Source organism: Chrysochloris asiatica, unplaced genomic scaffold, assembly GCF_000296735.1.
Source record: "Chrysochloris asiatica unplaced genomic scaffold, ChrAsi1.0 scaffold00047, whole genome shotgun sequence".
Classification (NCBI taxonomy): Eukaryota; Metazoa; Chordata; class Mammalia; order Afrosoricida; family Chrysochloridae; genus Chrysochloris; species Chrysochloris asiatica.
Window position 1 is genome coordinate 15,536,798 of NW_006408565.1, and position 15,697 is coordinate 15,552,494.

Consider the following 15,697-nt stretch of genomic DNA (forward strand, 5'->3'; position numbering starts at 1 on the left):
CCTCGGAAACCCTGTACAGGGTCGCTATGGGTCGGAACCAACTCAACGGCACTTAACAACAACAACAACAAGGCTATAAAATACCATGGTTTGGGTCAGGCACACCTTAGTCCTCAAACTGATATCTTTGTTCTTGAATACTAAAGAGGTCTTGCGCAGCAGATTTGTTTAATGCAATACACTGTTTGATTTTTTTACTGCTGTTGACATGAGTGTTCATTTTGGATTTGAGCAAAATGAAATTTTGACAACTTTAATTTATTCTCCATTTATCATGATGTTATTGTGCGGATTTTTATTTTCTTTACATTGAGGTTCATTCTGTACTGAAAGCTGGAGTCTTTGATCTTCAGCACTTAAGTATTTTAAGTCCTCTTCACTTCCAGCAAGTAAGGTTGTATCATCTGCATATTGCAAGTTGTTATATGAGCCTTCCTCCAATCCCAATGCCACATTCTTCATATAATCCAGCTTCTCAGATTACTTGCTCAGCACATAGATTGAAGAAGTATGGTGAAAGAATACAGTGCACACCTTTCCTGATTTTAAACCATTCAGTGTCTCCTTGTTCTGTTTGAACGACTGTCTCTTTGTCTATGTACACAGCACAATTAAGTGTTCTGGAATACCCATTCTTTGCAATGTTTTCCTTAGCTTGTTATGATCCACACAGTCACAAGCCTTTGCATAGTCAATGAAGCACAGGTAAACATTTTAGTGACTTAGTACAACAACAGTTATTACATTTGCTCACCAATCTGCAGTTTATGGGAGCACTCCTGTTTGCTCCCTGTGGTGTCAGCAAGTGTTGCTGAGTCTGGAGGTGAATCATGGAGACTTACTCACATGATATGATGACTGATGCTAGCTGTTAGTTGGGACCTCACTTAGCTCAGGCTGTCAGCTGGGCACGTGACCTGTCCATGTGACAGCTAGGCTTCTACACATCATGGTGCTTAGGTTCCAAAAGCAATGATCCCAGTTTTATGACCTCATCTCTGGAGACTTACAGCATCACTTATGCCATACTGTGGAGTCCTGATGTGTGCTGTAGGATAAACACTAGACTGCTAACCGCAACATTTTAGGTTCAAGCCCACCAGCTTCTCCTCAGAAACCTTATAAAGGTCACTATGAGTTGGAACTGACTGGACAACAGTTAACAACAACAACATACTGTACTGTATTGTTGTTGTTGTTGTTAAGTGCCGTGGAGTCGGTTCCAACTCATAGCGACCCTGCACAGGGTTTCTGAGGCTGTAAATCTTTACGGGAGCAGAACGCCTCATCTTTCTCCCGCAGAACCCGCTGGTAGTTTCGAACTGCTGACCTTGCGGTTCACAGCCCGATTCATAACCACTACGCTACCAGAGCTCGCACTGTATTAGTACAGGCAATCTTAAAGGTCTGCTCAGGTTCAAGAGGAGAGACTCCCTCTGACACCCAGCAGGTAGAGCGTCTGTGTTCTGTTGTTGTTAAGAAGAGCTTGTAGGATGGAGATTGTGGTGGCAGCTGTCTTTGGAAAATTGCATCTGCCATGTTTGATTTCCTCTTATATACAAAGATGGTAAAACTCCTTGTCTAGACTACTTGGCAGAGAATATCAGAAAGGTGACAAAATAGGGAAAAGAAATTACATTTACTTTAAATGTTATTGTTCATAATTTTAAAAACGTATATATATATATATACAGTTGTTAAGTGCCACTGAATGAGTTTTGACTCATAGCAACCCAGTATAGGATTTCTAAGGAGCAGCTTGGCGTTTGAACTGCCAGCCTTGAGAACCAAATAGACCTTGTGGTCCTGAGCTTATCCTACAGGGCCACACCAGGACACATATTCACATACACTCTCTCTCTGTATATATAGAGAGAGTGGTTGTTGTGTGCCACCGAGACCCTGTATAGGGTTTCCGAAGCTGTAAATCTTTATGGTAGAGCAGAAAACTTCATCTTTCTTCCATTGGAGAGACCGGTGGTTTTGAACTGCTGACCTTATGGTTAGCAGCCTAGCTCGTAATCCATCGTAAGTATCATTGAGTTGGTTTTGACTCATAGTGACCTTAAGGAGTGGCTGTTGGGTTTGAACTGAGACCTTGTGGGTAGCAGTCCAGTGCTGATCCTAGGCTCTGCCTAAGTGTATTATGCTTTTTCCCTGTGTCATTGTGAGCAGACACAAATCTGGGTTGGTCTTCATCAGCTGGAAGTAGAATTTTGATTGTTTCTGTGACGTTGGCTGCCTTTGCCTGTGTGTTTCCTCTCTGAAGCCTAATGATCTGGGATCTAGTACATCCCTTTGAACAGAAACTTTGCATGATAACTGCTGTTTCCTTTCATTAGCAGCCAAGTTTCAAAGAAGGTTATTCTCATTCACTTTTTCCTTTTGAACTCTGGGAAGACTTTAATCTTCTCCTACCCCATTCAATTGTTAATAGTAGGGCAAAGACTCTAGTATCTCCCATTCTGACCTCTCATCTAAGCTCTAGACTTTGATTCCAACTTCTTGTTGGCTATTTCTAGTGTATGATTGACATCTAAAATGCAGTGTAACACCCCTGCTTTTAATAATAAAAATTCTATTTATTTAGTACCTGTCTTACCCATCTAGTTTGATCTGTTCAGCAACCCTATGAGATAAGAAGCTAAGAAGTTAAGTATCTTAAATTTTTTAGTTATGAATTAGAGGAGTTGGTCTCTCACCACATATTCTGATCGATTCTTAATCTATCCCCAGCCTTCTTCATTCAGATGTTGGAAAAATATTAAGGGTCACTGGGGTGGCTCCATCCGATAAGCACTGGATGACGAACCACAAGGCCTGTAGTTCAAGCCTGCCAGCTGTTCCTCAGAAGAAAGATGAGGCTTACTGCTTCCAAGAAGATTGAATGTCTTAGAAGGTTGTTAAGGCTTGTCAGTGGTTGATGATGTTTGCTTTTGTTCTGATTAGTGTTAACTGCATTGATTCTCAGAGCACGCCCTACTTTTCGGGTAGGATTATTGTCTCACTTTTACAGAGAAGGAAAAAACTCAGAGGCAAAGTGATTTGAGTAACTTTGCTGGGATTGATTATGGTTTTCTGGATTCACATCCCTTAAGCAATGTGAAGGAATATTATCCCTCAAATTTAAAAATTTAAAAAAACCATGAAAAGATTTTTTTTCATTTATACCTTAGATGAAAAACTATGAGTATGGAACATCCTCTTGTTAATCAGTCTTTTCTCTTTCTTGAAGACTCTACCACTCTTACAGTTGATTGGCATCTTTTAGGTTGTCACTCTACTTTTCATCCCTGTATCTTGTAGCATTCATGGCTCTTTCTTCTAGAATCAATCATTGTTCACCTAAAAAATTAATAGACTATTTTTTTTTAAGAGAATCTCAGGTTTAATTGGGGGAAAAAAAAATGGAGCTTATTGTTAACTAAAGTCTGTGGTTTATGTTAGGGTTTATACTCTTTGTTTTCCAGTCCTATGGGTTTTGATAAATACATAATGCTATGTAGTCACCATTTTCTTGCATATTAATTTCACCACCCTAAAAAAATCCCATAACAAAACAAAGCTGTGACTTTGATGATGAAGTTGTGCTTGTGAAAGCTGGACAATGAAAAAGGAAGACAGGAAAAAATGGAAGCATTCAAATTGTGGTGTTGGTGAAGAACATTGACTATATTGAGGATTACCAAAAGAAAAAAACAAATCAGTCTTAAAAGAAATACAACCAGGATGCTCCTTAGAAACAAGATGATGAGCTTATAGCATATGAAGATGTAATTTGTATGACAAAACACAGTATTAAGGAGAGCAGGGAGGGAGCAGAGTTATAGGAGCAAAGTTTTTAAGTATTATTAAAAAATTAAGTTGGGTCTTAATTCAAACTAGATTGTTTTAAATTAGATCTTCATTTTAATCTCCAGGGCCACAAAAATATAATAACCAAAAAATCAGAAAAGAAACAAGGGAATTAAAAGGATGATTACTAGAAAATTTCTATTTAACACAAAAGAAGGTAGTAATGTCTGAAATTTGTCTCCTAATGAAAGGAAGCAGCCGCTGTCGTGCAGTTTCTGTCCAAAGGGACGTCCCAAGACCCCAGGTCATTGGACTTCTGAGAGGAAACGCAGCAAAAGCAGCCAGTGCACGGGAGCTGTTGTTGTTAGTTGCTGCTGTGTGGACTGTGATTCGTGGCACTTCATGTAACAGAGTGTAGTGTGGCCCAGTCCTGTGTCATCTCTCTGATCTTGGATATTGTGTTGAGGCAATTGACTTGTTCCATCTCACTGAGGCTTTTCCTCTTTTTCACTGACTTGCTACTAAACAGGAAATCCTTTTCTAGTGGTTGGTCTCTCCTGATGAAGTTGTTGTTTGTTGTTGTTAAATGCCATCGAGTCAGTTCTGACCCATAGCAACCCTATATCGGGTTCCGAGGAGTGACTGGTGATCTTGAACCGCTGACCTTGCAGTTCAAACAGCTTTGCAGTCTAGCGCATTAACCCACAGTGCCACACAGACATCGTATAGACAGACACAAGTAGCAAAATGGCAGGCATAAATCCCACCTTTTCAATAATGACACTAAATATAAATAACCAATTCATCAAGAAGATTTAATACAGTAAACATGACTATCCAACATCAGACAGAGCCCCGAATACTAGAGGGCTTCTAAAAATTTGTGGGAAAATGCCACTCTTTTTTACTTCAGTTCGAATTAGGTCAGCAGTTTGAATCTACCAGTCACTGAAATAAAGATGAGGCTTTCTGCTCCCATAAAGACTTACAGCCATGGAAACCCTGTATAGGGTCTCTAGGAGTTGGGACCAACTCAGTGGCACACAACCACCATCACTACCTAACAGAACCCCAAAATATGAGGGGCTCCAATAAATTTCATGGAAAATGCATATTTTGAAAAAACTATACATGGATTTCAGGGTTTTTTGTTGTTTTTCTTTCATCAGTATAAGTGCCAGTGTTCTGGGGTACTGATAACACCTCAGTCCTATAAGAGAGAGGGTTCTTGCCTCCTACTGATTAAGAATAATCAGAGGAGGCAGTTTCCATAGGAGCAAACGTTTATTATAGGGAAGAGTTTTGCAAGTGGAGACAGGAGGGCTTAATGCAATTGGGGTTTAAAAAGTTTTGGGTGGGGAAAAAGGCATCATGTATGTTTATTTATAGGGATAGGCAAGGATTTCCGGGAAATGGCTCATTTAGGAGGGACCATGCTAATGGATGTGCGCAGCATTTCTTCAAGATGGATTCCACTGCAGAACTTAACTATGGTATGGTGTGTCTCACATGCGTGGTTCTTCAATACTCTGGCTCCAGCCCTTCGCTGCCCCAAGAAAAGGTCATCCTTCAAGGTGGTTAAAATCAGACACTACAGGAAATAAAATACAGAAATTTCATGGTGGTCTATTTATAATAAACAGACTGTAAAATAGGCAAGTTCTTGGAATTAATGCTTTCATCCTCCAAGAGGTTCTCTGGGCTCCCAATCTCAGGGAGATTTGGAAAGGTCAAGTAGCAGACGCTAGGGCCTCGGCTAGACCCATTGTAGCTGCTCAGAGGACGTCTCCGGGGGCATAGTGCAAGAGTACTTGGAAATCATGCACCACTGAGAATCTACTCAGTGAACATTTACTGAGCGCCTACTATACATGTTCCAGGCACTGGGCTGGGCACTGGGGATACAAAAGAGAACCAAAGCAATCTCCTGTCTTTAAAACTTAAGTCTTTACTTTCCAAGTAACTGTTTCCAAGAGGCCCAAAGGCTTCCTACCTTACTAACTTGTTATAACATGTCTGAACAGGATCTAGTTTGAGGCTTTAAGAAAGATAAAACATTATTTTGAAAAGAACCCCATCAGAGTAGCATGAATTCTGCTAAAATTGAAGCAAGAACATAAAATTTATAATTATGGTAAAGCTTGGGTGGAAGAATGATGAAATTAGTAATGTTTTATGAAAAGTGTATGGGCACAGTGCCCCAGAGAAAACAAGCAGTTTACAATTGATAACTCATTTTAAGAAGGGTCGAGATGATGTTGAAGATGAAGTCTACACTAGCAGACCACCCACATCAATTTGCAAGGAAATAATTTTTCTTGTTGCGCGTGATGGAAGAGGACCAATACTTAGCAGCAGAATTGATGTTGTTGTTGTTAAGTACTGTGGAATTGATAGTCAGCATTGTTTTGTTAGGTGCCACTGCATTGGTTCCAACTCATAGTGACCTTATTATGCACAACAAAACGGAACACTACCTGGTCCTATGACAGACTCACAGTTGTTACATGTGAGCCCATTTCACTGCCACTGTGTCCATCACATAGAGGGTCTCCTCTTTCTCACTGACCCTCTACTTTGCAAGCATAATATCCTTCTCCAGGAACTGGTAACATACCTTAAAAATGAGAATCATGTCATCCTACCAGCGTCGTCTTCCACCTTCTCTTACTCAGACCCATCAGAAAATGAGTTACGTTGAAACTGTGAACCACAGGGTCAGCAGTTCAAACACACCAGCTGCTCCTCGGAAACCCTATAAGGGTCACTGTGAGTTGAAACTGACTCGATTGTACTTAACAACAACAGGGCTAGAAGAGACATACTAATCCACTACACCAAACATGTCCTTTTCTGAATCCAGCTTGAATTTCTGGCAGTTCCCTGTTAATGTACTGCTGCAACCATTTAAAAATGATCTTCAAAGTTTTACTTGTGTGTGATAATGACAGCAACCCCATACACAACAGAACAAAGCACTGTCCTGTCCTGCACCTTCCTCCTAATTGTTGTTACGCTTAAGCCCATTTGTTGTTGCCACTGTCTCAGCCCATCTTGTTGGGCTGATACCAAGTGTGATGTCTGAGATGGACATAGTACCTCTTGATAACAACATGTCCAAATTATGAGAGATAAAGTCTTGTCATCCTGGCTTCTAAGGAGCATTCTGGCTATACTTCTCCCAACACAGATTTGCATTTCTTGTGGTCCAGTGATTACCCTACAGTGCCATACCAGGACTCCCTGTATGCATTAGTAGTTAAGAAACTGATTTGAAATGTATGGATCCCAAAACTAATCTATACATCGTTGTTGTTGTTAAGTGCCATTGAGTTGGTTCCAACTCATAGCAATCCTTTATAGGGTATCTGAGGAACCACTGGTGGGTTTGAACTTCTGACCCTGTGGTTTGAAGTCCAGCGTTTTTCTGATAGCACCACACCAGGACTCCAGTCTATACTAGAGGGCTTCAAAAATTTGTGGGGAAATGGAATTAAAAGATTATGGAATTGTAATGTTTGTCCAATCATCATCCATGCTTATGCAAGGAGATTTAATCTCAATGATAAAAAAAATTTTTTTTTAAATCCCTTTTTAAAATGAGAATCCCAAGAAATAGAATTCCTGGTTTAAGAGCACAAATTTGTAGCAGTACTGTTGTTGTTAGGGTGCTGTTGAGTCCATTCCTGCTCATCATGATCTGCCGCGGACCGCAACACTGCACAGGGCTGTGTCGTCATCAGCGTCAGCCCTGTGTCGGAGCCTACTGCTGCACCCACTATGTCAGTCCGTCTCACTAGGGGGCTTTCTCTTTTTTGCTGATCCTTGACCAAGCATGATGTCCTCTGCCAGGGACTGGTCCTTCTGGATGACATGTCCAAAGTAAATTAGAAGACATCTCATCATCCTTCCAAGAGTATTCTTCGCCCATACCATTCCTCAAATGCATCAATTCTCCAATCTCCCATGGTCATTGTCCAGCTGTCCCATGTATAACAGGTGTTTTAAAATACCATGACTTGGGTCAGGCCACTTCAGTACTCAAAGTGACAACTTAAAGATGTCGTGTGAAGCAGATTTGCCTAAAATGCAATATTTAATTTAATTTCTTGATTGCTGCTTTGTGAGTGTTGATTGTGGATCTTTGACAAGTTCCCTCCGTTCATCATGATGTTGTTTATTGGTCCAGTTGTGAGCATTGTTGTTTCTTTATGTTGAGATGTAATCCATACTGAAGGATATAGTCTTTGCATTTCATCGGTAATGTTTCTTTGCTTTTAGCAAGTAAGGTTATGTCATCTGCACATCAGAGGTTGTTAATGAGCCTTCCTCCGAAGATCCTGATACTAAGGTCTCCATGTAGTCCAGCATTTCGGATTGTTTCTTAGTATACAGATTGAATAAGCCTGGTGAAAGAACACAACTTTGACACACACTTTTTCTGATTCTAATCCACACAGCATTCCCTTGTTCTGTCTGATCTCTGTATAGGTTAAAGTTACACTTTGGTTTTATTTTCCTTCTTTGCCCCACATTTGTTTGTTACTGTGTAAACTGAGTCAATATTTGGGTCTATTTCTTTGATTACCATTTCTTTTTGAATTCCATGTGTTTCTAATGAGATCAGTTTTTGTCTGTTAAAGAACCATATTCTCCTAAGTAAATTTATCAGTAATTCTCAGTGAGGGTCTCTTAGTAATTATTCAGGCTTAAATTGTGTGTGTGTAAAAGTGCCCCTAATTAATTTTATATTCATAAGTTTTGTTGTTGTTGTTAAAGTTACTTTCCTTAGAAAGACTTGTGTCTTCTTGACATCTATTTACAAGTTGTTGGGCAGTTGTTCTTTCTCCATAGGAGATTTGTCTCTTTTCCCTTCTTGTTGCTTTGATAAGATTATCTCTTTGAGGTATTCTTTGAGGTGGCCTTATTATGTACAGATTTAACTTTTATCCTGTTTTGGTGGACCACAGAACAAAACACTGCCTGGTCCTGTGCCAATCTTACAATCATTAAATTATTAAACATACATATTTGAGATCCCTTCTTCTACTTAAAAAATTAAGAAATTACATACAAAGCAAGTCTATTTTGACTTTCCCCCTTCCTTCCTTCCTTTCCCTAGAGCAATTTATGTCCCCAATGAAATAGTTTTCAAAGAAATAGACCATTTCATAACAAATCATCGCTAACAGCATTTGTGAGGAGGTGGCCAAATGGACGGGAATGTTGGAAGCGTTTTCACTAAAATGCCAAAGGAGAGATTATGTGGGAGCTGTTCTACTTCTAAATCTGCCCATACTTTGGAAGAGGAGAGGTGTTGAGAACAGGTGTGGGAGATGACTTTAGTATATTGGGAAGTTTGCCGTTTATATAGAAAGCCTGATAGTTTCATCTATATCCCTCTCAGGTTACACTAGCTCACCATTACAACTTTTTCTTATTAATAATTGTAGGATTGTTTACTGCTCTGCCATTTACCAAGAACCTTCCTTGTATTATGTCAGAACAACATTGGGGAGAGATGTTGTGGGCATCTTAGCCCCATTTTACAACTAAGTAATAGTGAGTCTCAAAGTCCTTCTTTCAACAAATTTGAGCACCTGCTGTGTTCTTGGCACAGAGATTACAAATGTGAGCTGACATGCAAGTTTTAGATTTGCTGGCTGACACTCTTTTCTGCTTTCCTTCTGTAGACTGATCATGGTCTCCGGTTGCCAAAGGAGGTTGTGGATGCCAAGAGAAAGGTAGCCATTTTCCATCCTCTTGACTGGATTGGATGCCTCTAGGAGCCCATATTCGCTGGCAGGAGACATGGCCGAGTTTGCAAGCTACAAGGAACCAGCCTCCAGCCGCCACCTGCGGTTTAAGCTACAGAGTCTCAGCCGACGTCTTGATGAGTTGGAGGAAGCCACAAAAAACCTCCAGAAAGCAGAAGATGAGCTTCTGGACCTTCAGGACAAAGTGATCCAGGCAGAAGGCAGCAACTCCAGCATGCTGGCTGAGATTGAAGTACTCCGCCAGCGGGTGCTGAGAATTGAGGGCAAAGATGAAGAAATTAAGAGAGCAGAGGATCTGTGCCAGCTGATGAAGGAGAAACTGGAGGAGGAGGAAAACCTCACCCGGGAGTTGAAATCTGAGATTGAGCGGCTTCAGAAACGAATGGCAGAACTGGAGAAGCTAGAAGAGGCCTTCAGCAGGAGTAAGAATGACTGCACCCAGCTTTGTTTGAGCCTGAATGAAGAGCGAAACTTGACTAAGAAAATCTCCTCGGAGCTGGAAATGCTCAGGGTCAAAGTGAAAGAACTGGAATCTTCTGAGGACCGCCTAGATAAAACTGAAGAGAGTTTAGTGTCAGAGTTAGAAAAGCTGAAATCATTAACCCTGAGCTTTGTAAGTGAGAGAAAGTACTTGAATGAAAAGGAGAAAGAAAATGAGAAATTAATCAAAGAGCTCACTCAGAAGCTGGAGCAGAACAAAAAAATGAACCGAGATTATACAAGGAATGCTTCTAATGACCTACGGATTGAGGATGGTATCTCTTCCACAATGCCATCCAAGGAATCCAGACGGAAGGGCACGCTGGACTATCTGAAGCAGGTAGAGAATGAAACAAGAAATAAATCAGAAAATGAAAAGAACCGAAATCAAGAAGACAACAAAGTCAAAGATCTTAACCAAGAGATTGAGAAACTCAAAACACAGATCAGGCATTTTGAATCTTTGGAAGAAGAGCTTAAGAAAATGAGGGCCAAAAACAATGACCTTCAGGATAATTACCTAAGTGAACAAAATAAAAACAGACTCTTAGCTGGCCAGCTGGAGGAGATAAAGCTGCAAATCAAGAAACAGAAAGAGTTAGAAAATGGGGAGGTAGAAGGGGAAGATGTTTCCCTGTCCAGCAAAGTCAGGCATGAGAGGACTAAGTTTCGAGGCCATGGGAACGAGGTATCTGTGTCCAAGCACACGTCCCGGGAGCTGTCCCCTCAGCATAAGCGGGAAAGGCACCGGAACAGGGAGTTAGTGCTCAGTAATGAGAATTACTGCCTGAACAACAGGCAGATGTCCTCTCCCAATTTCACCAATAGGAGGGCAGCCAAAGCTTGCAACACAGGGCCAGGTATGGAGAGTGGGACTCAGGAGACAAAAAGAATTGAAGACCAATTTACATCTGGCTCCTCCCAGAGTGAAGGGAAAAAGTCCAGGGAGCAGCCATCAGTGCTGAGCCGCTACCCGCCTGCTGCCCAGGAGCACAATAAAGTGTGGAAGGGAACTTCCAGGCCAGGCAATGAGAGTGGGCTGAAGGGAAAAGTAGAGAAGACAACAAGAACATTTAATGACACCACCCATGGACCCCCTCTCAGCGACACTGTGGGGAGAGGTGTCAAGGCTTCTGACACCTCTGCTGAGGCCCTCTTTGGGAAGAGGGGCCAGGTGCCTGGCAGTGGGAATCACGTTACGCCAACTGCAGATTCTAGTAGCTCAAAGGCCATTGGAGCTCTGGCCTCCTCACAAAGAGCCTCCTCCGAAGGGCTCTCTAAAGGCAAAAAGTCTGCCAATAGTCAGGAGACTGACCCTAGTTCCCCAAACTCCAAAGCTCCTGTTTTAGCAAAGTATCCATATAACTCCAAAAGTCAAGAGAGCATCCTCCAGAGCTTTTCAACCCCGAATAAAGACGGAGTTGGTCAACCTGTGGCAGTTGTGATGGAAGACAGCAGTCATCATGAAGCCCTGAGGTGTCGAGTGATCAAATCCAGTGGCCGAGAGAAGCCAGACTCCGATGATGACTTGGATGTAGCTTCTCTTGTTACTGCCAAATTGGTCAACACAACCATTACTCCAGAGCCAGAGCCCAAACAGCAGTCCAACTCTCGAGAGAAAGCGAAATCCCGAGGGAGCCTTAGAACCTCTCTGTTTGAGAATGAAAGAGAGGCTCCATCAGAAAGTGAATCTGTGAAACCTGTCCGAGCCTCCCCTAGTGCTGCGGAGCTCCCAGATGCCAATGGTGCTGGGGCGAAGAACCACAGGCCCTTTAGCCCCAGAGAGGCCTTGCGGTCCAGAGCCGTCATCAAGCCCGTCATCATTGATAAGGATGTGAAAAAAATCATGGGAGGGTCTGGGCCGGAGGCTACACAGGAGAAACAGAAATCCACCTCCAAATCGGGGCCAAACAAAGTGACCAGTAGCATTACTATCTACCCCACTGAGAGCAGTAACCCAAGAGCCACCCCAGGGGAGCATTTCAGAGAGAGGCACACGTCCACCAGCAACATCCAGGTTGGACCACCGGAGCTCACGGCCGTTGGCAACCATATCAGCTCCCCCTTTGAGCTTTCCCTTCACAAGCATGACATCACCTTGCAGCTCACAGAGACTGAAAGAGTGGGAGACGGTCCCCTGAAGAGCAGGCCAGAGACAGTGGTGTCTCGGAGCAGCATCATCATCAAGCCATCGGATCCCGTGGAGAGGAATAGCCACTCCACCCCCGCGGAGACAATCAGGTGGAAAAGCCATAATACCTCTTCAGAAGTGGGCTCTGCAGATGCCAGACATGTTACCGTGCGGAATGCTTGGAAGAGTAGGCGAGACTTGAACTCTTTAGATGACCCCTCAGCTCGAAGAGGGAAAAATGTAGATTCGACCAATACGTATACCCAGAGGTCTTCCACAGACTTCTCAGAACTCGAACAGCCCAGGTCATACCTTTTGGAGCAGGGCACTCGACGAGTAGGAAATTCAGGGGACGGCCCTGAGCTTACCTCCAGAAGGAGCCAGAGCAGTCTCACCGTGTCTGAGGTGCTTACCCGGCGGAACCGGGCAGGAGACACTGTCATGATGGCAGCCTGGAACCACTCAGCGGGCCTGGTAAGTACCATTTCTGTCCCTGCCTCTTCCCATCTCCTTTCTGCTGCTCTTGACTCCACTTTGCTTTCTCCTTCATCTCCCTCTGCTCCGGCCTGTGTGACCCAGGAGTAGGGAACCAGGGAACTGGAAAACATTGGCTAGAACTGTGGAGTTCAGAGAGCTGTTGGAAACCACGTGGGTTTGGCCTCACTTGGAGGCACTGGACAGAGCAGCATGACCTCCACTTTGCCCTAACAGATGAGGGCGGTGCAGAAAGGGTCACCGACTCTATTCTCCCCTTACGGCCCCACAGAGCACCGGGAAGCAAGCCTGAGAAGCAGCTACAAGCTGACGGGCAGCTGTGAGTGGAAGTAGGCAGCCTGCTGCCCTTTCTGTCGGGGACAGATGGCATGTCTTTGCAGGCTGTGGCTCAGGGGATGTGGAGAGCAAAGGCTGATGCTGGGCCTGCTGTACAAGCTTTAGACTGAGGGCCACTTTCTAGCTATCTGACCCGCTACAGCATCCACCTCAGGACAGAACTCAGTGTGACTGTATAGCAGGTAAATCCAGAATCATTTGCGTTAAGAGTCACGAGTGTCAGCACACCATCTGATGGAGAAGCCAGGGGTTTTGCCTTGTAGATGGGAACCTGTGATGATAAAAAATAACTTTCCATCTCAACTTTTCCCTTCTTTAAAAAGGCAGGTGTCTACTGTGTGTGAATCGGAGGAACCTTGTAAGAGCTGACACTGCACTTAACACTTTTCAGGGGATCCCCTGCTCCTCACCTCATTTAGACCTGTGGGCAGCTGTCAGAGTTAGGATTTGAGGGTCAGAGACCAGGTGTCACGGTCACCCAAGTGGATAGTGGAAGAGCTGGGATTCGACTCCAAGATTCTGTCTCTGAATCCCATGTTCTTTCTACCCTACAGCCTGGTTTTTTTCCGGAGACTTGTGTTATTCCTTGATTTGCCTTTGCTTGGTAGGTGGAATTGTAGGAGAAGGGGAGTGGGAGAAAGATGGGCATTGGGCATCTGAAGGAGATCCAGGACGAGGTGCAGGTGTGGGGTATGAAAGGGGAGGATGTGAGTTTTCTTGATCGTTTCCACGCAGAGCAGGAACAGGCTGTCTAGCTTCTTTTTTAGCAGCTCCCCCCAACCCCCAAGGAAATAACACTTTTCCCCGGGAGCCTGCTGCCTACCTGTGTAGAACTCCCAGCCCAGGCCTTGTTCTCTGAAGACCCCCAGCCTCCACTCATGCAGGTCCTCTCAGTCACACTGTGGTTGGTCTGTCTGGGCTGTACACCATTGGGGTGGGGACAGAGTATATTTCCTGTGCAGCTCACTGCTGTCCTTTATTGGCACAGGAGGACAGTGAAGATGGCACACTCAGTGTCCACAGGCGGCTGCACAACTCCCTGGAACAGTCGGAATTGCCTGCAAAGCAGGGGCTGCCGGAGCCTGGGCGGGTTCGGGCTGAGGAGCGCTTACGGTCACCTCGGCCCTGTACTGAGGAGAAGTGAGCTGGTGGGCTGGGGTGTGCTGTCTCCTCTGCTCCGCCTGCTCACCTGGGCCACCTTCCACTCCTCTGAAGGAGCCATGTTCACCCAGGCGAGATGCAAGGCCTTGGCTGGGAGACTGCACAGGTCATTTCTGCCAGCTGGTCAGAGGGGGAGCAGAGACTACATACAGCTGGGCACCAACACCCACGCCAGCTCTTCCCTGATTCCCTGATGCATGAGTCCTCACCCTTCATCCCTCCTGCCCCCCAGCCCCTAGTACACGGACCACTCCAGCCCCTAGGTGGAGACAATAGAGAAACTCCTTGAATCCCCACCACACAACAGCCCAAAGCTCCTTTGCTCCCTGGGTTGTTTCTGTAGCTTCAGGCAGCCCCTCTGGGTGTGGGTAGGGTCTGAGTCTCAGGCTCTACAGTATAGTCTTTCACTCCTAGTTTGCCCTAAGGGCCCAAGTAGCCATCAGCTCCAAGCACCCAGGGGCTTCCAGCGCTTTTCAAACCCTTGGCGTTCTTTCCTCAGACTTGTAAGCTGAGAGAACTGTGCTGCCTCAGAGGGATCCTGGGATAACCCTTAAGAGTGAAGCGCCTCTGGCCAGGCCTCCTGGGGGCAGAACAAATGGGTTCCTGTTGGAATGGCTCCCTCTCTCCCCTCCTGCCCCCCTGGCCCTCTGCTTTCTTCCAAAGGCCCCAGGAATGCTGCTGCCTCACCCGTGCTCTCCTGTGTCTGGAGACCTCAGGCCAGGTTCATCGAGTCCACCTTGGAGTATCCCCAGACTAAGCGGGGCCGCCCCTGGCCCTCTGTTGTCTAGGAAGCTCCCAGCCAGGGGAAAAGCAGGGAGAAGCAATTTCCCTTTGTCCCTCCATGAGAACTCCCTCCTCTTCCTCCTCCTTCACTCCCCCCAGGAGGTATTGCACTTTACCAAGCAGATGCATTCCTACGGAAGTGGCCAGTGGACTCTCAGGGTGATGGCAGCATCGGAGAAAAGGCGAAACATTCCCACCGAGGGCCCCAGTTCTGCACAGTGCAAACCTTTCCAGAAGTCACATGAGTAAAACTTGATTTTGTTTCCTTGTTATACCAGTCATCTGGGGAACTTCCAAAAGAACCATGTATTCCTGGCTGCTTTTTCTGTCGCATTCTCTCAAAGAAGGATCCTCCCGAAAGGTGGTTGTTTATGCAGCAGGCACAGTGGCCTTCACCATGGAAGAAAAGAGTGTTTGATTAGGAATCAGGAAACTGGCTTTTCTTTGTGGCTTTGCTACTTGGTTGCTGTGTGACCTTGGGCAAGTCATATTGTCTCGTTGGAGTCTCAGCTTTCCCATCTATAAATTGAGTTCTTTGAAATAGATAGATCCTAAGGCCATTCTGGAGTCTTGGTGTGGCGCTGAACGATAAGTATGGACTGTTAACTGCAACTTTGGCAGTTCAAACCAACCAGCTGCTCCTCACAAACCCGATACAGGGTCCCTGTGAATTAGAACAGACTTGACGGCACTTAACAACAAAAGGCATTCTGAGATTCTTAGTTTCCACCATCTCACG

General features: G+C 44.5%; 1 protein-coding gene across 1 annotated transcript in view; it reads left to right on the top strand.

Annotated features, from left to right (window-relative positions):
• LUZP1 (leucine zipper protein 1) overlaps positions 1-15,207 on the top strand; it is a 36,611-nt gene extending 21,404 nt beyond the window's left edge. Inside the window, exons 2-5 of the mRNA XM_006862399.1 lie at positions 9,489-12,657; positions 14,003-14,154; positions 14,839-14,917; positions 15,058-15,207. Of these exons, the coding sequence (XP_006862461.1) occupies positions 9,607-12,657; positions 14,003-14,154; positions 14,839-14,917; positions 15,058-15,207 (3,432 nt within the window). The 5' untranslated portion in view covers positions 9,489-9,606. The remainder of the gene's footprint in view (positions 1-9,488; positions 12,658-14,002; positions 14,155-14,838; positions 14,918-15,057) is intronic.
• The last annotated feature ends 490 nt before the right edge of the window (positions 15,208-15,697 follow it).